The sequence below is a fragment of the Aquarana catesbeiana genome, linkage group LG09 (genome assembly GCF_042186555.1).
Source record: "Aquarana catesbeiana isolate 2022-GZ linkage group LG09, ASM4218655v1, whole genome shotgun sequence".
In the NCBI taxonomy this organism is placed as follows: domain Eukaryota; kingdom Metazoa; phylum Chordata; class Amphibia; order Anura; family Ranidae; genus Aquarana; species Aquarana catesbeiana.
The window spans coordinates 51,038,555-51,064,631 of record NC_133332.1 but is presented as its reverse complement, the minus strand read 5'-3'; the positions used below and the strand labels follow the sequence as shown (position 1 = coordinate 51,064,631).

The following is a 26,077-nucleotide window of genomic DNA, read 5'->3' as shown; positions in this document are numbered from 1 at the left end:
AAGATGAGATACTGTTTACTTCCACTGATGCCAGAAAAATGTTCTATTCTTGCTGGCCACAATCCGGCCCCCCTAAAGTCTGGACAGTAAATCAGCCCTTTGTTAAAAAAGTTTAGAGACCTGGTCTAAAGGGAACTGGATACTCCCTGCATCAATTTTTTTAGAATGCCATTTCTTATATACATAATAATACCCAGTTATATTTTGTGTGTTAGACCTTTTATGAAGGTTTCTCCTGAGCTGGTTAAAACAATTCTTGTGAAAGGCTGTTCCACATATTCACAGCCCTTACTGTAAAGAACTCTTACTGAAGTTGTCCTGTTAGTAACTGAGCTCAGTCTGCTTCTCTCTCCCAGATTTCCTGCTGTGTGTTGACATTAACCCCTTTCTAAGGCCCCCCTTTTCGGGATGGACTTCCTAATCATGTGATCTCTATGATTGGCTGTCACAATAGCCACATGATCAGGAGCCCACCTTGCAAACTTCTGAACATTAACAGGAATCGGGAGCTTTCTGTGATAGCTTAGTTACAGCACTGGAAGTGTACAGTGAGCACACTGTCAGCAAAGAAACTGCAGATCCCATGAAAGCATGGAAGTTAAGGTCCACCTGGCTTGCTGCTGAACATATGTATTACGTGGTTGGCAGGAGGTTAAAGTTTATAGGGCTGGAAGGAGGTTGAGTTACTGCTTGGAGAGGGGAGCTAAGCTGCTGAGTTACAGCTGAGAGGGAGGAATTGAGCTTGTTGTTAGAAGAAGGACTTTAGGTGACTTTAGTGCTGTGAAGTTTGAGGATGAATTGATCCACAGTGCTTAAAACTATAGAGATCAGTGAGAGTAGGGATACCAAAGGGCTAATTAAAAACATACATACAAAAAGCTAAATGGGTGGCAGGGGTTTTTAATCTAGTGAAAGGCCACTTTAAAGGGCCATACCACCAGAAATTTGTCATTAGGACCCCACCTGTCAAAATGACAGCAGGTCATGGCTGCGACATACTTGGGCTTTCATATATGTCATAAGTACCTACTGTATATGGTTAAAGCATGCTAAAATTGTCACTCAACCAATACTGGGCTCCATTAACAATACAGTATGTTTCACCTTTAAAAATGCAGTAAAATCCTGCTCAGCATTTGTAAAAAAGTTTTTTGCCATTCACAAAAAATGCTACTAAAATACAGCATGAGTTATTTTGTGAAGTCTTGCGGTATTTTAGTAATTAAAACATTTGGCAATTTAATGCCTGGCATTAGCCAGTGTATTTATTTACATTGATAAGTAGGCATTGTTAAGGAGCGACTGGCTGCCTGTGTCCTTAACAACCAGTAAACAACATGGTTGTGAAGTAGTGGGCAATCGTTGCATCCTTAACAACCAGTAAGCAACATGGTTGATAACGAGCGGGCGGCCACTGTGTCCTTAAAAACCAATGAGTCATCAGCTGTCAGCTGAATCTAAAAAAAAAGAATTGCTGGCACTAAAACAATCGTGAAAAAAACTGGGTGGTATACCAGGCCCTTCGGGTCTGTAAGGGGTTTTAAGGGGAACCCCATGCCAAAATGTTTCAAAAAATGGCATGGGCTCCCCCCCTCAAATCTATACCAGACCCTTATCTGGCAGGTCAGGAAAGGGAGGGGACTAGCAAGTGCCCCCCCCCCCCGAACCACACCAGTCTACATGCTCTCAACATGGCAGAGCCCCCCCTGCTCCAAAGCAATTTGTCCCCATGTTGATGGGGACAAGGGCCTCTTCCCCACAACCTTGGCCTGTGGTTGTGGAGGTCTGCTGGTGGGGGGCTTATCTGAATCTGGAAGCCCCCTTTAACAAGGAGGCCTCCAGATCCCAGCCCCCCATATGAATGAGTATTGATAAATAGTACCCCATTCACTGACCTCAAAAAAGTGTAGTGTAAATAAAGACAATAGACAATTTTTGACAAGTACTTTATTGAAAAAATAAAAATAAAACAAATGTCCCCCTGTCCCCCCCCCCGGTGTAGATCCATCGTAAATCACTCCGCCCACCGCCACTGCCATCCCAAAAAAAGAAAAAAAATGTCCACTTGGGCTGAAGGCTCCTAGCTTCCGAGAGTTCTTAAATAACTAAGGGGCAGAGTCAACTGACCGCCCACCCCTTAAAAGAGAACTCCAGCTTTTCACCGAATTTACAAGCTGGCCCAAACCAACTACGTAAGCTGTCAGCCGGTTACATAAAGTATATCGCACTGTGTCCCGGATACGAGCGGAGACTTCCCGGAACACAGACTAGTCTACAGTAGTGGTGCTCAGCCAATCACAGCAAGCTATGTATTCTATTAATGAATGTAAAAGCCTCCGCTGAGTCAGAGAAGCAGGCTGATAATGTCACAACCTCTGACTCAGCCAATCAGAGGAGGCTTTGTATTCATTAATAGAATACATTGCTCGTTATGATTGGCTGAGCGCTGCTGCTGTAAACTAGACTGTAGACTAGTCTGTTTTACGCAAAGTCTCTGCTGTTATTCGGAACACAGTGTGGTATACTGTATGTAACTGTAGCTACATACAGTTTTACTACACATGCAGCAGGCTTACAGCTTAGGGAGAGACATAGTTGGTTTGGGCCAGCTTGGCCCAAACCAACTAGGTAAATTAGTTCAAATGCTAGAGTTCTCTTTTAACAATGCTTATTTATCAATGTAAATAAATACGCTGGCTACTGCCAGGTGGTAAATTACCTTTAAGCGCTGCGCTATTTAGCATGAGGTAAATGGTATTGCAGCTTGATGAATTGGGGTCAATGAGATACAGCCCCAGAATCACTGCTCTTTGCTTGCACTATTTATTCAGCTTAAATCTTGTTGCCATGTGGTGTTAATTTCTCTATTTTAAAAACAGGTGGTAAAAATCATACTTCGGTGGAGCAACCAATATTAATCACTGCTGAGCCAGAAAACAATGTGACCATTGAGTGCAAAGTAACGCATCAGATGCATTTTGCTCACGTGACCTGGACTCTGGGCTGTGAGGGGGGACAGCCAATCAGAGAAGGAGGCAAAGTGGTCTACAGCTCCTCCAAGCACAAGATTACCATTATGAACCTGACTGAGTCTGATTCCGGAATATACTGCTGCCATGTGGAAATTGTGGATGGGAAAAAAGCCAGAGGGAAGGGAACGAGACTGGAAGTGACCAATACATCTTGTTCCGAAAGTACAGGACTGGTAGGTAGGTAACACATAGGCTGAAAATAGGTAATCGTCTGTTGTTCCCTTATAGCAAAAGACAGTTTTGGCCAAAACTTTTTTAGTTTTGCATAGACTATGGAGGAGTTCTATTCTATACTATTCTATGTCCTGGTGACACAAGAGAAATAAACACACTTCCAGCTTTGTTGACAATTAAAAGTCCTTCTTTTTCTTTCTGTGTCCCTGTTGGAGAGATTTTGTGCACGTAGGCTAGGTTTAGATGTTCAGCAAGATTGGCACACCTCTGGAAAGGGATTCACATTCAGATGAAGCAGTGAGGAGGAGATATGCCACCTCCTTACCACCTGTTTTAAAATGGTAAATGTTGCCTCACTGCACCACAACTGCATTTTTTATGGTTGCAGTGTGGTCTAATTTGCTTGAATGGATCACGTTCGGCGGTGATACTGCCCGCTGAGTGTAACAGTGGGGATACTTTTTGCTGCAGCTACGGCATGTGAACACCTCTACCTGTTGCCTTTGCAGCTTAAGGGGGTTGTAAAAACGTGACCCAACCATGTATTTTTACTGCCCCATCCAACCACAAGTCTAAACAAGCCCTTTCTGTCCCAGTGACACAACAGGGAGTATAGGCAGATTGTTTAACAGTACCATAGGCAACAATAAAAACAAAGCAATATAGCTAAAGTTTTAAGGTAACACTTCACCACTGGGGATGAGCTCAGGTGCGCTCGGATCCTGACCTGAGCTCACCTGAGCTAGCTCGTCAGGAAGCTGCCACTGCACACCACCAGTCATAAGCAGTGGAAGTCTTCTCCACCCTGTAGCTAAATGTATACACACCTCTAGTAGACATGCAGCTATGGGGCAGGGAATGCCTTGTCAACTTATGTTTGGTGTTCCGCAGTGACAGCTTCCTGGTAGGATACTTGAGGTGGGATTGGACTAGGATCCAAACACGCCTGAGCTCATCCCTATTCACCACTAGTACAATGCAATGTATTTGAAATAAGAACGGAATTGTGGGCTATGAATGAAAAAACAATCAAAGGGGCACGTATTCATTTTTTTTCAAAATTACACTAAGAACGGAAAAGAACTCCAAACTAATAATGTAAAATATGTGTTACAAGGTTTACAGCTGAATGTTGAACTGCAGTGTTCCATTTTTGTAACACATAACTAAAAGTAAATATGCGCTCAGAATATGGTTTTAACCACTTCCTTACTGTGCTATACTTGAAAGACAGCTACAGTACGGTTCTGTTGTTTCCGGAGAGCGTCCATGGATGTCCTCCCAGAACCACGCCCCTTGTGTGCCCCCTGGTGCATGCATCCAGAGCTCTCTGTGATCAGGTGTTTCTGAAGGAAATGGTAAAGGGCCAATCACAGTGGCTGTTTACCATGTGATCAGCTGTGTCCAATCATGGCTGATCACAGTGTAAACAGAATTGCCAGTTATCGGCATTCCTTTCCTCACATGCTGTCACAGCGTGGGTGAGTGACGCGGCAAGGAGATTCTGGTGAGGATCGGCAAGAGGTCGGGGCTTTTCGGCTCCTCTTGTCTCCGTCCGACGCTGCATTCGGCAAGCCGAGGTTCACCTCGGCTTGCCTCGGACTGAATCGGAAAAGTAGGATTTGTATAGCGGGGTTGGAACCTGGAGGAAAGGCGCTGGGTTATGGCCGAGCTTGGAGCCCACGGAGTTCGGGGAAGATCTCTGCCGGAACAGGAGCGGGCATAGTGTGTCCAGGGACCTCGGGGACCCGTGAGCTGCCGGATAAACAGTAAGGAGCTGAGGGGGGTGGCTCAGCAGAGATCCAGTAGGATAGACTGCCCCAGGAAAGTCCCAGGGGGGACCCGTTAAAGCCTTGTGGAGACCGTCTGGGTGGCGGAGGTACCCAGGGTAAGGGAAACAATACATCAGGAATCATATATTATCTGTGAATACAGGTGGAGGAAGGTGTAGGAAGGGAGAAAAACCAGAGTAATCCTGAAAATGGACGATTGAGGACGGTTAAGGACTATGGTAAAAGGAATAAAGAGAAAATTATATATTAAAGCACCATAATAGCCAAATATACTGGAGGTAAAGAATAAGAAATAAGGGCACTGCATATGGGACAACTTGCTAAAAAAATAGTATGGTATATTATATTTATATCGTGAAAAATATAATAAAGCCCTAAAATTTTTTAAGTATAAATGGACAAAATTTAATGCCGCGTACACACGGTCGGACTTTTCATCTACAAAAGTCTGATGGACACCGACGGGCCTAATCCGGCAGACAATCCGATCGTGTGTGGGCTTCCCCGGACTTTCAGCGGACTTTTCCAGCCACAAATCTGACGGACTTTAGATTTGAAACATGCTTCAAATCTTTACGTCGTAACTCCGCCGGACCCAGAAATCCGCTCGTCTGTATGCTAGTCCGACGGACAAAAACCCACGCTAGGGCAGCTATTGGCTACTGGCTATCAAATTCCTTATTTCAGGCTATGTTTCCACTAGTGCGTCCCCAAAGTCGCGCGATTTTGCCGCGATTTTTTACCGCGATTTTACCGCGACTTTTTACCGCGATTTGATTCAATGCCTGTATCTATGGACCTCAAGTCGCATCAAAGTGGGACCAAAGTAGTGCAGGGACTACTTTGAAGTCGCTGCGACTTGAAGTCGCACAGATATGAACGGTACTCATTGGAAATCATGGGAAACAATTTGTCATGCGACTTTTCAGTCCCAAGTCGCATGAAAAGTCGCACTAGTGGAAACAGAGCCTTAGTCCGGTGTACGTCATCACATACGAATCCGTCTGACTTTTGTGTGATCGTATGTAGGCAAGTCCGTTCGTTAGAAAGTCCGCCGCAAGTCCGCCAAAAGTCCGTCGAAAGTCTGTCGGACGGGCTGTCGGACTTATGTAGCCGAAAAGTCTGACCGTGTGTACGTGGCATTAGCGTACTAACAATATAAGGACCATAACGTACTAATTGTTATAGTGTATTTCTGAAATCTACCATCAATATTAAACCGTGGTCTGAGGAGTACTGGGAAGATGTTTGATAAATTAGAGAGAGCGATTGTTTTCCTTTTTTTTTTTTCCTTTTGCTGATATGGCATCCAAAAAAAAAAAAAAAACACCTCAATCTCAGCAGAGAGGAAATAATAATAAGAAAAAAAATATAAGTGTTACAAACACATGGGCACAATCAACCCAAACAATGTACATAAAAGATTATTTTCAACAAATGCAGTCCTCACAGACATCACGAATATCAAAAACATCACAAATATCACAAGGGCTACTGAATATAATACAATCATCTACTACTTTGGGAACCACAGAGGTGGAAGAGATAGATCAAATCAGAAATAGCTCACCAATTGAGGCGAATAGACTGCCAAAAGAGATGGAGGAAATAGAGAAAGAAAAATGGGATATGAAAGCCTATATTTGTTCCTTACCTACAAGGGAAGATATGGATCAATATGTGTATAGATTAGAAAACACGTATAAAAAAGAGCTACATGAGCTTAAAACATCTTACAAAATGCTCAAGAGAAAATAGAAACAATCGATGGGAGAATGGCGGCTATGGAATTAAAAATGTTACAAGCAGAGGAATAAATACAGGAACAAGATGCTTAAAACAGGCCATAAACGTCATAGACAACCAAGACGATTGAAATAGAAGAAATTATACCAGGATTAGAGGTCTGCCCGAAAATGTGAGCCAAAAAGAGTTAATACCAACACTACAAAATATATTTAACAAACTAATACAAAACCCTTCTACAGCGGAAATAATATTGGATCGAGCCCATAGAATATCGGGGCCTAATGCCACGTACACACGGTCGGACTTTTCGGCTACAAAAGTCCGACAGCCCGTCCGACAAACTTTCGACTGACTTTTGGCGGACTTGCGACGGACTTGCGGCTGACTTTCTAACGAACGGACTTGCCTACATACGATCACATAAAAGTACTACTGATTCGTACATGATGACGTACACCGGACTAAAATAAGGAAGTTGATAGCCAGTAGCCAATAGCTGCCCTAGCGTCGGTTTTTGTCCGTAGGACTAGCATACTGACGAGCGGATTTCTGGGTCCGGCGGAGTTACGACCTAAAGATTTGAAGCATGTTCCAAATCTAAGGTCCGTCAGATTTGTGGCTGGAAAAGTCCGCCGAAAGTCCGGGGAAGCCCACACACGATCGGATTGTCCGCCGGATTTGGTCCGTCAGCGTCCGTCGGACTTTTGTAGCTGAAAAGTCCGACCGTGTGTACGCGGCATAAGGCATCAGACCCCGCAAGACCAAGAGATGTAATATGGAGGATACATTATCATCAAATAAAAGAGAAGATTATGCTAGCTGCTCGACAGAATAAAAATATAGACTATGAAGGGATACAACTTACATTATTTCAGGACCTCTCCAAACATACACTAGATCTAAGAAGAGCAACTAAGCCCCTGTCAGAACTTATTCAAAAAAAGAATATACAATATAGATGGAAATATCCATTTCGGCTTCAAGTACAACATGAAGGGCTAGTTACATCATTTAGAGATTTGGAGGATGTACCTGAATTCTTAAAAATTCTCCAACTCCCAGAAGTAAAGCTACCACATTAGCCTAGATCATTTAAGAAATAATCAGGAGATATGGAAGAAATACAAAGAAGAAAAAGAAAGAAGAAAGAAAGGGAAAGGAGTGACTTTTGAAGATGGGAATGGGGGCAAGAGGGGCGAGGGGGGGGAGTAGGGGAGGGGGGTGGTGTAGGGAGCGGGGAGAGAGAGAAAAGGGAAAATAAATTTAGAGGGGAAGGGAAGACGAAGGGATATCACAGGGATATAAATTATAACACAATGATAACAAATAGCACATAAACACAGTAAATATAATAAACTTTATTTAATAACACATGCACGTAATATTCTAGTAAGAGACAGCGAAAGGGGAGTGGGGTGGGAGGAGGTGGGTAAATGGTACATAAATTTTAGTAGGGATGGGTAATAGGGGTGTTATTATGGTAATAAACGGATTGGGACACAAAACACATAAATTAACACTAATGAAATAATGAACTAAATAGGGAATGGAAAAAAGGGATTCCCTCCTCTCTCCCGGCCCTCCCCCCCTTTCTTTTTTTTTTTTTTTCCAACTGTCTTCTGGAAAAAAGGAGCCATACATCAAAAGGGGATTTTGGGACTTTATATGAAGCAGTCAGAATGCAGAGGTATAGATGAGAAAATGTATTTTATTTATTTATTTATTTTTAATAATGACATGGTATAAAATATTTTGCATATATATACACAACTGTAATTGCACAAAATATGGACATGATTATATCATATATCATAATGAATACATATCAATGGTGAAATTGATCAAATATTACACAATGGCATAGCCTGCAAACACCAGGTGACTTGCCCGACACTGCATCTGTGATCATATGATGTGAGAGGTTAGGCATGGTGAGTAGATTGTAACATCGGATGTAGCTTATAGCTCGACGCGTTTCGTGACTAACTATCACTCATCAGGAGCAGTTACATTGTGTTGCCTGTAGAAGATATAAATATAAGGTAAACCAACTCTGTATAGAGGAGGAAGGGAATCAGATAATTTATATTGACCATGGCTAGTTGACCAGGCACACTTACCGAGGCAGCATTGAATACGGCATGTGGCAGCCTGCATGAGATGCACGGGAGGCATAGATCTCGCCGCGGGGGCTGAGGTGGCATGCATATAGGGTTGCAGCACCATTCACACATCATTCACTCATCCATTCATTCACTCACTCTACCATAATTTTTTATTTTTTTTTCCTGTAATAAATTATCTTCCTCTTTCACATTTTTTGTCATAACACCAACACTTTTTTTTATTCTCAGATACCTCAACCGATGAGCCATATCACCTGCTCTCCCACATGGACACCTTTCATGCACCCATGCACCTCCCATGCCATCTGTTGCTGCAACCCTATATGCACGCCACCTCAGCCCCCACGGCGAGATCTATGCCTCCCTTGCATCTCATGCAGGCTGCCACATGCCGTATTCAATGCTGCCTCGGTAAGTGTGCCTGGTCAACTAGCCATGGTCAATATAAATTATCTGATTCCCTTCCTCCTCTATACAGAGTTGGTTTACCTTATATTTATATCTTCTACAGGCAACACAATGTAACTGCTCCTGATGAGTGATAGTTAGTCACGAAACGCGTCGAGCTATAAGCTACATCCGATGTTACAATCTACTCACCATGCCTAACCTCTCACATCATATGATCACAGATGCAGTGTCAGGCAAGTCACCTGGTGTTTGCAGGCTATGCCATTGTGTAATATTTGATCAATTTCACCATTGATATGTATTCATTATGTTATATGATATAATCATGTCCATATTTTGTGCAATTACAGTTGTATATATATGCAAAATATTTTATACCATGTCATTATTAAAAAAAAAAAAAAAAAAAAAAATTCTCATCTATACCTCTGCATTCTGACTGCTTCATATAAAGTCCCAAAATCCCTTTTTGATGTATTTAAAATAGGGATGGAGGCACCTACCCATGCCTCATATAAAGTCCCAAAACCCTCTTTTTTTCTACATGGAAAAAAGGAGCCTTTTTCTAAGTAGATGACATAAAGAGAAGAAAAAGGGAGAAAAAAGGGGAAAAAGAGAAAAAAACATGGTATACTAATGTGATAATGTTATAAGTAAAATATTAAGGGGACTATAAATAAGAAAGGAAAAAAGTAAAAGTAAAAAGTAAAACAGAAAATAAATAGATGTTGAAGATACCACAACGATGCTAGATGGGTGGTCACGTTCTCGGGGGAGGTGAAGAGGAGAAGTGCTTTTTTTTTTTTTTTTTCTCTCTTCTTCTCCATCCCTTGCCTTGGGAATGGAAAAAAAATTAAACCAAGATAAAAGTTAAAAGAAAGAAATAGAATAATTATTGCTCACAGTAAGAAAAAGAAATGACAAATAAAATAATGGCGTGCAGCATATCAGGAGGCAGCAGACTTAGACTGCCCCTATTAGGGACCTTACTTAAATAATAAGAAAGACTTGAGATAAGTCACATAGTTTAGGTGTGAGAGTAATAGTAGTGACTGTAGTTAGATTGGTGTGATTGTAGTTGTATATAATTTTTTTTTCTTTTGTTTCTCAATGAAATTTTGTTCCTATAATGCAAGAGGCCTTAACTCTTCCTCTAAAAGAGCACAAATTTTATATTCATTTCACAAACAGAAAATTGATATAATTTTGTTTCAAGAAACACATTTTCGTTCAGATCCTATTCCTAAAATATATAGTAGAAATTATCCAACATGGATCCATGACTCATTCCCATACTAAGTCACAAGGAGTGTCTATTGCAATCCACAGAGACCTACCTCATCAAATACTGCAAGCATGGAAAGGTGGAGATGGTAGGTCCTTAAAGCGGGGTTCCACTCTAATTTTTAACTTAATCTTACCCCCTTCAGTTAATTGCATAGATGTTCAAATGCGTCACGAAATTTTTTTTTATCGCTGTAGTTACCTTTATATTGTACTTTATTGTGGCACTTTCTGTCTCTCCTCCCATGGGAGTAGGCGTTTTTATTGCCTTTCCCCGGTGCCGCACTGTCTCCTGGGAGCTTAGTGTCAGGCTTCCCAAGATTCAGTGCGGAAACAATGATCATGCGTGTGAACAAGCTGTGAATGAACAGCATTCACCGCATCCAGGAAATCAATGCTTGTTAGCTTCACATGCCCACAAGCAAGATGGAAACAGCCAGCATCACATTTTTTAAGTTATTCTTCAGTACGAAAACAGACAGAGGCGGAAATATTACACCCAAACTGTGAGTATTATTTTGGGGTTAGCAAAGTGTCTCAATGACCTAAAAAAAAAAAAATTGGTCGCCGGACTCCCGCTTTAATATTGAGGATCTTGTTATGTGGAAAGATGTTTACAATTAACTTTTTACCTACCAAATTATGATCAAATTAAAAGTGGAAAAAAGGCCTTTGTGGATGCAATAGATAGAGTACTAGTAATGGGAGGAGATTTCAATTTTATAATGAATCCAAAAATAGAAACAACAGCAACTCATTCATATAGGAGTAATAAACAACTGAAATAATTTAAACAACTATTGGAAAAGTATCAAATGGTAGATATTTAGAGAGTGCAACATCAATTGGAAAAAATGACTCATATTATTCCAATATACATAATACATTTCACAGAATAGACTATTTTTTTATCGATCAAACAGGGTTAATGATGACTCCAAATACTTATATTGGAAATTTTCTTTGGTCTGACCATGCCCCAGTATATATGGAACTAAAGATAATTGAATATAGGAAACCATTAAGGACATCAAGATTAAATGATAACCTGTTGGAGGATAAAAAATGCGAAGAAGATATTCGACAGGCAATAGAAGAATTTTTGCAGATACATGAGCTAGACGAAAGAGCAATCCCTATACAATAGGAAACATTAAACGGGACTGTTCATCAAACACGGAGCTAGATTAGAAAAAGAAAAAGAGAACAAAACAATACAATTAATGGGAGAAATCTCAGGATTGGAAAAACTACATAAACAAAATTGTAAACCAATGGATAAAATAAGGTTAAATGACAAACGTATTGAATTACAAAAGTTATTTGATGAACAGTCCTTACGATTAAGGGATAAAAATAGAGCCAGGTCATATAAACATGGGAATAAGACCGGAAAAATGTTAGCTAGAACTTTAAAACAACAACAAGCCACAACCTTCATAGTAAAAATCTTAAACACTTCTGGAGAAAAAACATATGATCCTAAAGAAATCTCCAATACATTTTACAAATATTATTCTAGTTTATATAATATAAAAGCACAACAATTAAATAAGGAAGGGGAAAATAAAAATATAGAAGAAATACGTCAATATATTAAAGATACAGCATTACCTACCCTATCTAAAGAAGTAACGGAAGACTTAGAAAAAGAAATAACAATAGAAGAAATACAACAAGCTATATCAGCACTCGTCCTCTGTAAAAGCCTAGGCCCGGACGGATATACTCCCAGGTTTTATAAAAATTTCAAGAGATAATTATACCTATTCTAAAAAAACCATATAATTCCATATCGGCATCGCAAACTTTTACATCACAAGGCATGAAAGCGTTTATCTCGCTTATCCCTGAGCCAGAAAAAGGCCACACATTGTGTGGTAATTACCGGACAATCTCTCTTACAAATATAGACATACGCCTATATATATAAGATTAGTGCTAAAAGGTTGGCAGGTATTTTACCTAAACATATCAGTTTATATCAAACTGGCTTTACATTGGGGAGAGAAACCAGAGATAATATAATTAAAACATGTACATTAGTAGAATACGCTCAGAGGACCTCGATCCCAGTGTGTCTGCTGTTGATAGACGCTGAAAAAGAATTTGACATGGTGGGATGGCGGTTTTTGGAAGAAACCTTAATATAACTTGGGATTGGACCGAAGATGCTTAGTAAAACAATGGCACTATATTCCAATCCCAGGCTAAAAATACGAACAAATGGAATGCTTTCTGAATATATAGAAGTAACAAATGGCACCCGACAAGGCTGTCCCTTGTCCACGTTGTTATACGTGTTAGTAATGGAACATCTTACCACAGCAATACAGAAGAATGAAGATATTCAAGGGATAAAGGTTAAAAGAAAGGAATATAAAATGGCAGTATATGTGGATGATTTGTTAATATATGTCACCAATCCAATTGTTACAATACCAAACCTCATACAGGAATTTAAAAAATTTGGGAGAGTAAGTAACTTTAAAGTTAATTACGACAAATCAGAAGTGTTAAACGTATCTTTAACAGATAAGGTGCAAGAACGTCTTCAAAAGGACTTTCCCTTTAAATGGCAAAAAGTATCAATAAAATATTTAGGGGTATTTATCCCAAGGGATTTGACTCATTTACAGGAATTAAATCATTCTGTGATAATTGGTAAAACCATAAAAGCACTTCAAAGATACGATAAGATAATTCTTTCTTGGATTGGAAGGATTAATGTAGTAAAAATTAACATATTGCCTAAATTAATATACGTATTTCAAGCTATACCTATAACCCTTCCAAAAAAAATGAATAACACAACTATGTAAAGCTATAGGAAGTTTTATATGGAATCAAAAAACACCAAGAATAAAAAGAGAAATCTTAATCAGAATAAAAAAAGATGGAGGTTTGGCGCTGCCCGATTTTGCAATATATTCACAGGCTGCAGTATTGATAAGGATAATAGGCTGGTATCATAATGCAGAAAATAAACAATGGATAACTTTAAACCTCAATTTCAACCCGGAAAAAAAGACTTAACGATTTTTATGTTAGCAACTTTAAAAATATGGGATACAGTATTGATAAAGGGGGGACTCGCCACAATGAATGGGCCAATGACTCCACTGTTCTCCAACCCGGAATTTCCACCAGCAGTAACAGCATTCAATTTTATTAAATGGAACAGGTTGGAGAGCACAAGATTAGCTCAGACCCTAAAAGAAGGTAAACTTCCAAAATTGCATGAATTAGGGTCTGAACATAATAATAAATGGATACAATATTACCAATTAAATACATATATTGAATTTTTGACACAGCAGTCCAGGATTGGTAGACCATTAACTAAATTCGAACAATTATTAATAGAAGAACGAAAACCAACCCATAAACTATAAAAATTTATAAACTTCTACTTCCTGCAGGACCCCTTAATGAAATAGCAAATATTAGAAAATGGGAAAGTGAAATAGAGAGTCCGATATCACTAGTAGAATGGGATAAAGCATTACAAAATGTATTGGGATGGGATGTAGTACAAAATGTACTAAAAATAAGTAAACTAGGGATGAATGGTAGGGATGAATGGTGGGGAAGAATGGAGTATGGACATGGTAAAGAAATATATGTCAGATGGTTTAATTTAGAACAGGTTATTAGAAATTAGGATGTAAAGATGATATTTTAAGGAGCGGATGCTATATAATAATATAATGTTCAACTTGATGATGAAATATATTTATATGCATTTGTATAATTGTTTTAAAATTAATAAAGTAAGATTGAAAACAAATTTAACACACCTGCTCCCCATTCAGACCTGAGACCTTGTAACACTAATGACTTACATGACACCGGGGAGGGAAAATGGCTAATTGAGCCCAATTTGGACATTTTTACTTAGGGGGGTGTACTCACTTTTGTTGCCAGCGGTTTAGACTTTAATGGCTGAGTTATTTTGAGGGGACAGCAAATTTACACTTTTATACAAAATGTACACTCACTACTTTACATTGTAACAAAGTGTCATCTCTTCAGTGTTGTCACATAAAAATATATAATAAAATATTGACAAAAATGTGAGGGGTGTACTCACTTTTGTGAGATACTGTTATATATATCCTTTCGTCTGTTAAATATAACAATGAAAACTTTGCTACACAGCACTTGTTTTATAAGTGCAAAAAATACCTGTTGATCTTTTCAGAAATTCGGAGCTGTCCTGTGTCCTGTACTTTTTGCTTATTTAATCCCCTCCAATTCTTATCTTGGGCTACAAGTCAATAAGTCCTTATGCTGGTGATAAGAAGACAGTGGGAGTGTTATGTCGCACCCTGGCAGGCATGGAACCCTAGTAGTCCCGATTTATTTTGCTGCAAACTGACACCAGGCCACAGCCCTAAGGATCATCAAAGGGAATAACTGGAATGGAGAGCTTATGGTGCAGAGACTGTTCACAGGGCTGCAGATGAGAGAGTAATTAGGTTCAGGGAAGGGTTGAGGCAGGTGGCGGGCATGAGAATAGTCAGGTCCAAGCAGAGGTCTAGGTAAGCAGCAAGCATGACAGTAGTCAAGTCCAAACAGAGGTCAAGGCAACCAGCAAGCAAGAGAGTCATCAGGTCCAAGCAGAGGTCCAGGCAAACAGAAAGCAAGAGAGTAGCGAGGTCAGTCTGGGTCAAAAACAAACAGACAACTGGCCAGCAAGTGTTATAGCTCTTTAGCTCTCAGGTAGCTGTCAATAACACACAGCAGCAGCCACTTAAAATGCTAGTGCATAAATATGCTTACTGGTTAGAGGATACACCCAGCTTCCTTACCTTGGAACTCTGGAATCCCTGGCAAGGTTTAGAGTGTACCATTGGATGATCTGGCAGCAATTTAGCGTGTGACCTAGCAGAAATTTAGAGTGCATCATTGGAAGACCTGGCAGGGACGTAGCATGTACCATTGGCAGACCTGACAGAGCGTGTACTATTGGCAGACCTGACAGAGCGTGTACCATTGGAAGACCTGGCAGTATTTAAGTGTGTGCCATTTGAAGACCTGGCAGGGATTTAATGCGTACCATTGGAAGACCTAGCAGGGATTTAGAGCGTACCATTGGAAGGTCTGGCAGGGATTTAGTGAGTACCATGGGAAGTCCTGGCAGGAATTCTGAGAGTAGGAGTTCTGGAATACGGGACAGGCAGAGTACCTTAACAGGCAGTGGTTTAGTATTTTATCAAAAGACAATAAGCTGTGTGTTGTCAGTAGAAATTTAGGAGATAAGTGCATTTCTGACAGATCAGCAGGTATTTTCCTGTACTTGTTGGGTCTTTAATAGTATAAAAAATTAGATGTATTGCATATTTTTTTTCATTTTTTCTTCACTTACATTTCAATGGCAGCTTCCTATCAAATTACTCTTCTCTTTTAGATACAGGTGGAGACCACCATGGGCAAGTGAACATCCTCTACACGGTCATAGGGTTATTGATCTGTGTTATAATTGTGCTGCTGGCTGTGCTCATGAAATACTGCCACACAGGTGGGTCATATTTTGGTTTATATGACAGACACTTGCAGGTGCACACACACTGGGCTCAGTTGAACTGAACTATGTGAGTTCGCCAATGGTCTACACTCATACTGGGCCATAAGCAAGTGTTTCTGGGAACACTTACATCAACACGTCTGCCAACCAGTGATTCCTCCTTTTTTTCTCAGTGATCTATGGAGAGTTCTGTTCTCAGGCATAGTTTGCGGTCACATTAAAGCAAACTGTACCAATCATAAGTGAACAATACCTGGGACCACCTCTTCCAAGTGGTCTCGGACATGGTACACTTAATCGATCACGGGCAAGGTTCTGAACACTCACAATAGACAAACAAACCAAACCAAGAGGGTGAACCTTGTGTCCACAGAACAGAAAATGAAGGAAGAACCTCAATTGGAACATAAATGGACAAATTGGAACAAAAACATGGCAGGGTTTTTTAAACTATATTATACTATATCCAATATGAAAATAAAGTTTTTGGCTTTAGATTTAATGGTCCTTTCCTCACTTGCAGTTTTAAGGGCTATTTCGATTCCAGTTAGAATGCTGGACCTTTTAGAAGAATGAGCACACACCTTCTAAAAATGAGAGAAGAAAAAGCTGCAGATTGCATTATGAATCCAAAACAACATGTATAAAGTTAATTAAGAATTCGTATCTCCACAAAGTGGCACTGTGGATACGATACTAGGTTAAAATTTGCCACGTCCCAATATTTTGAATAGGAGAGTTTTGTGATTTTCAGATGATGGACTTTTTAGGCATAACACAGTCTTATAAAAAAATAATATTTATTACAGATTTGAAATCAAAACAATTACATAAGTTCCTCATATAATTCATTCAAAAATAGCCTATGAGCACAGATAACACACCGCCTATACACAATATAGTCAAAAACCTCAAAGGACCGAACTGATCACTCTTGAAGGTTATAAAGTTTGACGAGGTAGCGTGTGATAAAGTGCTCAACTCTGCTCTACATTTTGCGCTTAAGGAAATGTTTCTTCAGGAGCTATGGCGAATTATTCAATCATAAAGAAAGAGAAGAAAAAGATGAGGCAGAAAGTGATATTCTCAATGATGATAAAGATTCACAGTGATTCAAAGGAGCATGGGAAGATAGTGCTTCGGGAACCATATGAAATTTAATCTAAAGGATCATTCTATGTCACTATCAATAACTAGAAGGTAATCTTTTAGATAGAAAATGTTGCATAGGACCGCTATTAAGATGCTGGTTTATTCAGTGTGGGGAATCCTCCCATTGTATATGTGCCTAGTAGCTCATAAATACCGGTCACTTGTGCACTAAATTCCTGGCAGGGTCTCCTCCTATAACACCACCGCACACATAGCAAGGGCCAGGAATTTAGTGCACAAGGGACCAGTATTTATGAGCTACTAGGCACGTATACAATGGGAGGATTCCCTACACTGAATAAACCAGCATCTTAATAGCAGTCCTATGCAACATTTTCTATCTAAAAGATTACCTTCTAGTTGTTGATAGTGGCATAGAATGACCCCTTAGATTAAATTATATATGGTTCCCGAAGCACTATCTTCCTAAGCTCCTTTGAATCATTGTGAATTTTTAGCATCATTGAGAATATCACTTTCTGCCTCATCTTTTTCTTACCTATGATTGAATAATTCGCCATAGCTCCTGAAGAAACATTTCCTTTACGTGCAACATGTAGAGCAGAGTTGAGCACTTTATCACACACTACCTCGTCAAGCTTTATAACCTTCAAGAGTGATCAGTTCGGTCCTTTGAGGTTTTTGACTATATTGTGTATAGTCGGTGTGTTATCCGTGCTCATAGGCTATTTTTTGTGAATGAATTATATGAGGAACTTATGTAATTATTTTGATTTTAAATCTGTAATAAATATTAATTTTTTATAAGACTGTGCTATGCCTAAAAAGTCCATCCTCCAAAACAGCATGGTTTTTTCCATTCCATACTACTCCAGTTTGTATTTGTTGTATCAAGTTCAACCAGGGGCGGACTGACCATTGAGCGATTAGGGCACTGCCCGAGGGCCCTGGGCCACTAGGGGGCCCCATCAGGGTTGCCAGCCTCAGTAAAACCAGGGACAGTATGTATAAATCTGTGGTTTTTTTACATCTGTCTGTGTATATTGTGTGTACATGTATGTGTATACTGTGTGATTGTATACTGTGTGTGTGTATACTGTGTGGCCCCATAATCTCTGATTGCCTGGGGGCCCGAAAATCTCCTATTGCCCGGGGGCCCCATAATCTCCTATTGCCCGGGGGCCCCATGAGTTATCAGTCCGCCCCTGAGTTCAACATTAAAAAAAAAAAAAGTTTAATTGATTCAAAATTAATAACTTTTTCTACTCCTTTATAGGTCCCCCTACAAGTCAGAAAAGAGTAAGTATATTGCACACATTGTTTAAATGTAAAAAAAAAGATATTGGAGTATTTTGTAAATGCAGCTTACCTCTGTGTGGTTGCTAGTTGCAGACTGAATCAGGAGAGAGGCCAGTATTTTTTTTTTCCGTGTGCTATCTGTCTGATACTGGGAGAATCATACAATTAAGTGATTCACGAAAACTTTCTGAACGGTATGATTCTCTGAAGACACTAATAATCTCCATGTACTGTATGTATTCTGGTGAATAAAAAAGTTTGCAATTGGCCAAGGTGCAAATGCGTTCCTCATTGCTAATTCAAGTTTTTTAAAGGGTTGAATACCTACAAAATCAAGCTTTTTAAATGGTTGCATACCTCCATCCTGTCCTGTTGTCAGGATGGGCCAGTCATTGGACACTCGCCTCCAGCATTACATGAGCCAGTGCTGTACTTGTTCAGAGCTCCATGCATGCAGTGCACTCTCTTTCCTGATACAGCCACTGAGTTTAGCAGTTGCAACAGGAGAGAGTGCATTGCATATGTGAATGCCTTGAACAAGGACAGCACTAGCTCCTGTGATGCTGGAGGCGAGTGTCTAATGGCTGGCTGGTATTGGCAACAGGAGAGGACAGAGCTATGCATGGTATTGAGTTTCCCAGGCAGGCTATGGGAAATGGGGGCAAATGGCCCACAGGTATGGCAGATACATTAATAAAGATTTTTAAAAACTGCTTAGGATTTTCTTTTTTTTTTACAAAGGTTAACCAACCCTATAATACAAAATGAAGTGAAGATACTGTATGTGGTGAGCATAACCCCCTACTAGTAGATGCATAGTTAGTCAGGTTAAAGAAGACACGAGTCCAGTGAGTTCAACCAATGGAAAAATAATTACAGGAATTAAAAATGTGCATCCACAGAGTCTTAAACCCACAGTTGATCCAGAGAAAGTTATAAAGCTTTGTACATAGTAGGTGAGTAGGGATGAGCCGAAACCCCCCCCCCCGGTTCGGTTCGCACCAGAACCTGCGAACGGACCGAAAATTTGCACGAATGTTAGAACCCCATTGACATCTATGGGACTCGAACATTCGAAATCAAAAGTGCTCATTTTAAATGCTAATTTGCATGGTATTGTCGTAAAAAGCTTTTGGGGACCCGGGTCCTGCTCCAGGGGACATGTATCAATGCAAAAAAAACTTTTAAAAACGGACGTTTTTTCGGGAGCAGTGATTTTAATGATGATTAAAGTAAAAAAAAAAAAAAGTGAAATATTCCTTTAACCACTTGCCGACCGCCTAACGACTATATACCAACAGAAAGATCCTAGTGTTGAAGTACCTAGTATACAGGGTGACTCTGTAGGTACTTTAAATATTATTTGTGCCAACGTCCCCGACAATATGTAGAAGGCATCAAGGGGCTAAATAGTGGGACTTTGAGGGCACAACCATAATAGACTACAAAAAGTATAAAAAACTTAATTTTTATTAATATCATACAAAAACACAAAGAATAGACATGAAAGTTTAAAAACACATCTGATATAGGCATACAACTCAGTTACATACACCATAATGAATCCTATCCTGCAGTCTCCTAGATAATTCTCTATAGCTATGTATAGACAGTGTAACCAATAATTACGGGTAGAAGAAAGGGTACACTTCCCCCGCAAAGTTGAGTTTAAGAGAGTACTGCAGGTCTGGTGTTCCAAGGTGGTGTAGTCTCTAATTGCTCTACATGTTTCACGTTGACAAGGAACGCTTCTTCAGGAGCTAGAGGTTCAATTGGATATGAAAAAAAGGAGAATGCTCACAATAGTGAATTTAATCAATGCATCGCTGAACAGCGGTCAAAGGTAAATATATATATCTGAGAGGAGGTCGGATAGACAGCAAACAAGGAGCCGAAGCCTCCCAAATGTATATCACATCCGATGATTATAGGTAAGCAGGTTAGCTTGTATGGGCTGCAGTTCCCACAGTAACAACACAAGGGTCTGGGGGTGCTCCGTCCTCCTAGATTGTCTAGGAGCCCACCCAAGTGCAGTATCGATCGATCACTGTCACTTACAAAACACTAAACGCATAACTGCAGCGTTCGCAGAGTCAGGCCTGATCCCTGCGATCGCTAACAGTTTTTTTGGTAGCGTTTTGGTGAACTGGCAAGCACCAGCGCCCTAGTACACCCCGGTCGTAGTCAAACCAGTACTGCAGTAACACTTGGTGACGTGGTGAGTCCCATAAGTGCAGTTCAAGCTGGTGAGGTGGCAAGCACAAGTAGTGTCCCACTGCCACCAAAAAGACAAACACAGGCCCGTCGTGCCCATAATGCCGTTCCTGCTGCATTCGCCAACCCTAATTGGGAACCCACCACTTCTGCAGCACCCGTACTTCCCCCATTCACATCCCCAACCAAATGCAGTCGGCTGCATTTTCTTTATGTCCTCCCGAGTACCCCTACCCAACGAACCCCCTAAAAAAAGATGTTGTGTCTGCAGCAAGCGCGGATATAGGCGTGAAACCCGCTATTATTGTCCCTCCTGTCCTGACAATCCTGGTCTTTGCATTGGTGAATGATTTGAACGCTACCATACACTAGTTGAGTATTAGCGTAGGGTACAGCATTGCACAGACTAGGCACACTTTCACAGGGTCTCCCAAGATGCCATCGCATTTTGAGAGACCCGAACCTGGAACCGGTTACAGTTATAAAAGTTACAGTTACAAAAAAAAGTGTAAAAAAAAAAAAAAAAACCACAAACAAAAATATAAAATAAAAAAAAATAGTTGTCGTTTTATTGTTCTCTCTCTCTCTATTCTCTCTATTGTTCTGCTCTTTTTTACTGTATTATATTCTGCAATGTTTTATTGTTATTATGTTTTATCATGTTTGCTTTTCGGGTATGCAATTTTTTATACTTTACCGTTTACTGTGCTTTATTGTTAACCATTTTTTTGTCTTCAGGTACGCCATTCACGACTTTGAGTGGTTATACCAGAATGATGCCTGCAGGTTTAGGTATCATCTTGGTATCATTCTTTTCAGCCAGCGGTCGGCTTTCATGTAAAAGCAATCCTAGTGGCTAATTAGCCTCTAGACTGCTTTTACAAGCAGTGGGAGGGAATGCCCCCCCCACCGTCTTCCGTGTTTTTCTCTGGCTTTCCTGTCTCAACAGGGAACCTGAGAATGCAGCCGGTGATTCAGCCAGCTGACCATAGAGCTGATCAGAGACCAGAGTGGCTCCAAACATCTCTATGGCCTAAGAAACTGGAAGCTACGAGCATTTTATGACTTAGATTTCGCCGGATGTAAACAGCGCCATTGGGAAATTGGGAAAGCATTTTATCACACCGATCTTGGTGTGGTCAGATGCTTTGAGGGCAGAGGAGAGATCTAGGGTCTAATAGACCCCAATTTTTTCAAAAAAGAGTACCTGTCACTACCTATTGCTATCATAGGGGATATTTACATTCCCTGAGATAACAATAAAAATGATTTAAAAAAAAAAATGAAAGGAACAGTTTAAAAATAAGATAAAAAAGCGAAAAAATAATAAAGAAAAAAAAAAAAGCAGCACCCCTATCCCCTCTGCTCTCGCGCTAAGGCGAACGCAAGCGTCGGTCTGGCGTCAAATGTAAACAGCAATTGCACCATACATGTGAGGTATCACCGCGAAGGTCAGATCGAGGGCAGTAATTTTAGCAGTAGACCTCCTCTGTAAATCTAAAGTGGTAACCTGTAAAGGCTTTTAAAGGCTTTTAAAAATGTATTTAGTTTGTCGCCACTGCACGTTTGTGCGCAATTTTAAAGCATGTCATGTTTGGTATCCATGTACTCGGCCTAAGATCATCTTTTTTATTTTATTAAACATTTGGGCAATATAGTGTGTTTTAGTGCATTAAAATTTAAAAAAGTGTGTTTTTTCCCCAAAAAATGCGTTTGAAAAATCGCTGCGCAAATACTGTGTGAAAAAAAAAATGAAACACCCACCATTTTAATCTGTAGGGCATTTGCTTTAAAAAAATATATAATGTGTGGGGTTTCAAAGTAATTTTCTTGCAAAAAAAAATAATTTTTTCATGTAATCAAAAAGTGTCAGAAAGGGCTTTGTCTTCAAGTGGTTAGAAGAGTGGGTGATGTGTGACATAAGCTTCTAAATGTTGTGCATAAAATGCCAGGACAGTTCAAAACCCCCCCCAAATGACCCCATTTTGGAAAGTAGACACCCCAAGCTATTTGCTGAGAGGCATGTCGAGTGCATGGAATATTTTATATTGTGACACAAGTTGCGGGAAAGAGACAATTTTTTTTTTTGCACAAAGTTGTCACTAAATGATATATTGCTCAAACATGCCATGGGAATATGTGAAATTACACTCCAAAATACATTCTGTTGTTTCTCCTGAGTATGGGGATACCACATGTGTGGGACTTTTTGGGAGCCTAGCCGCGCACGGGACCCCGAAAACCAAGCACCGCCTTTAGGCTTTCTAAGGGCGTAAATTTTTGATTTCACTCTTCACAGCCTATCACAGTTTCGGAGGCCATGGAATGCCCAGGTGGCAAAAACCCCCCCAAATGACCCCATTTTGGAAAGTAGACACCCCAAGCTATTTGCTGAGTGGTATAGTGAGTATTTTGTAGACCTCACTTTTTGTCACAAAGTTTTGAAAATTGAAAAAAGAAAAAAAAAATTTTTCTTGTCTTTCTTCATTTTCAAAAACAAATGAGAGCTGCAAAAAAGGACACAAATTTTGTTTGGGTACAGCATTGCATGGCCGCGCAATTAGCAGTTAAAGCGACACAGTGCCAAATTGTAAAAAGTGCTCTGGTCAGGAAGGGGGTAAATCCTTCCGCGGCTGAAGTGGTTAAATATCGTACCTGGGGGATGTCTATAGTATGCCTGTAAAGTGGCGCATGTTTCCCGTGCTTAGAACAGTCCCTGTACAAAATGTCATTTTTAAAGGAAAAAAAGTAATTTAAAACTGCTTGCGGCTTTAATGTAATGTCGGGTCCTGGCGATATGGATGAAAATCAGTGAGACAAACGGCATGGGTACCCCCCAGTCCATTACCAGGCCCCTTGGGTCTTGTATGGATATTAAGGGGAACCCCGCACCCAAATTAAAAAAGGAAACAGCAAGTATACAGGCTCTGTACTCTGAACAGCAGTATACAGGCAGTGCAAACAAGACAGGGACTGTAGGTTTGTTGTTAAGTAGAATCTGTTTGTAATTTTGAACTGGTACATTTTGTAACGTGTTTAGCTCCAGCCAAAAAATCTATTTTAAGCTTTTTGGAAAACATAGGGAAGGGTTATCACCCCTGTGACATTTGTTTTGCTGTCTGTGCAACTCTTCAGAAGATTTCACCTCACTTTTTGTCCCAATGACAAATGTTTTTTGAAAATTTGGGGTTTTTTGTGAAACAAAGGTTGGTGATAAAGCATCAGTGGAAAGGAGAAATGTTTTTCCCATATTAACTCTTACAGGAGAGAATTTACCTTCCTAGGGGTAGATTTCATCTTACTTCCTGTTGTCTCCTTCCGTTTGCAAGTAGGAGTCGTTTGTAACTTGGATGTTTGAAAGTAGGTGCCTGCCCTATATACTCAGCAGAAATTTGGGCCTTAGGTGTTGTTGTGGCCACAACACTGTAAGCCCTCACAGGGCCCTGCTGTGAAATATTAGATCAAGAATTGTAAATACATGCCCCTGTTGAACAGGGGCTGAAAAATTGGGCCTTAGGTACTGGCGCTGGTGCCACAACACTGGAACCCCTTACAGATGCTCTAGTTGAAACGCAGGAAGGAGCCCTGGTGCAAAGTATTGCATCAAAAATTGTAATTACACGCCCCTGTTAAACAGGGGCTGAAAAATTGGGCCTTAGGCACTGGTGCTGGTGCCACAACACTGCAACACCTCACAGATACTCTAGTTGGAAGGCAGGAACAAGCCCTGCTGCAAAGTATTGCATCAAAAATTGTAATTACATGCCCCTGTTAAACAGGGGCTGAAAAATTGGGCCTTAGGCACTGGTGGCGGTGCCCAGAACCAAAAATGTTCTTACAAGCTATCAGCGTGATCATTGAGGAGGAAGAGGATAATTACTCAGGATAGTCACTCAGCATCAGCATAGGCAGTCTTTGAAGGGATCTGAGATTTCAGAAAAAATTATTCGGTTACATCAGCATCAGGTGCTTGGTAGCTGGTGGTGATCCAAGATTGATTCATTTTTATGAAGGTCAATCGATTGACCGAGTCGGTGGACAGACGCACCCTGTGATCGGTTACAAAGCCTCCAGCAGCACTGAATGTGCGTTCCGAAAGAACGCTGGATGCAGGACAGGCCAATAGCTCAATTGCATACTGTGCCAGCTCTGGCCAGTGATCCATCCTCAAGACCCAGTAACTCAGAGGATTTTCGGTCGGAAAGGTGTCCAAGTCAGATCTTGCCCCTAGGTATTCCTGCACCATGTAAAACAGACGCTGGCGATGGTTGCTGGAACCGATCATACCTTGGGGCTGCGGACTAAAAAATTGTCTGAACGCATCGGTCAGACGGCCACCTTCTCCACCGCTCCTTTGACTGACCAAAGCTTCAGCAACACGTTGTCCAGAAACAGGAGTTTGTAACCTCCCAGTCTCTGGGAACGCGTTGCACAGACCCTCGACCCACGATTCCCTCGTGCAGACTGAAGAGAAGAAGAAATTCAATACCTTCGCCATCTCTCCATCCTTTGTAACCAGATGACCTTCCTCATTCTTTATGGGGCCAATATGGTCTGTCCTCCCTTTTTTACTGTTTACATACTTAAAGAATTTCTTAGGATTTTTTTTGTTTTCCTCCGCTATGCGTCTTTCGTGTTCCATCTTAGCCGCCTTAATTGCACCCTTACATTTCTTGTTGAATTCCTTATAAAGTCTGAATGCTGATGATGATCCCTCAACCTTGTATTTTTGAAGGCCTTCTCCTTTGTTTTTATATGCATTTTTACATTGGAGTTAATCAATCCAGGACTTTTGTTCGCTCTTTTAAATTTATTACCCAATGGGATGCATTGTCTAATGCCCTTATTTAATATGCTCTTAAAGCAAACCCATCTCTCCTCCGTGTGCTTTGTTCCTAAGATTTTATCTCAATTTATGCCTTCTAGCAAGGTTCATAGTTTAGGGAAGTTGGCTCTTGAAATTCGGTGTCTTTGTATTCCCCTTATGTTTCCTATTTGTGTGATTTATACAAAAGCCAATTGACCTGCGATCACTGTTTCCTAAATTGCCCCGTATTTCCACATCCATGATCAGGTCTGTATTGTTGGTAATCAGTAGATCCAGTAACGCTTTATTTCTAGTTGATGCGTTTACCATCTGAACCATGTAATTGTCCTGCAAGACATTTATGAACCGGCGAGCCTTAACCACTTCCCTACCCGCCCATAGTCATATGACGTCCACAGATGGGATCTCCCATCCTGGGTGGACGTCATATGACGTCCTGGGATTCCTGGGCGTCTAGGGGGCGCGCGCGCGCCGCCGTGAGCGCGCGCGCGCGCCCGCCGCGTTCCTCAGGTCCCGGTGCGTGT

General features: G+C 40.6%; 1 protein-coding gene across 1 annotated transcript in view; it reads left to right on the top strand.

The window, feature by feature from the left end:
- Window positions 1-26,077, top strand: part of LOC141107157 (uncharacterized) — a 55,106-nt gene that overhangs the window by 22,965 nt on the left and 6,064 nt on the right. Inside the window, exons 2-4 of the mRNA XM_073597905.1 lie at window positions 2,880-3,209; window positions 15,983-16,093; window positions 18,489-18,511. Of these exons, the coding sequence (XP_073454006.1) occupies window positions 2,880-3,209; window positions 15,983-16,093; window positions 18,489-18,511 (464 nt within the window). The remainder of the gene's footprint in view (window positions 1-2,879; window positions 3,210-15,982; window positions 16,094-18,488; window positions 18,512-26,077) is intronic.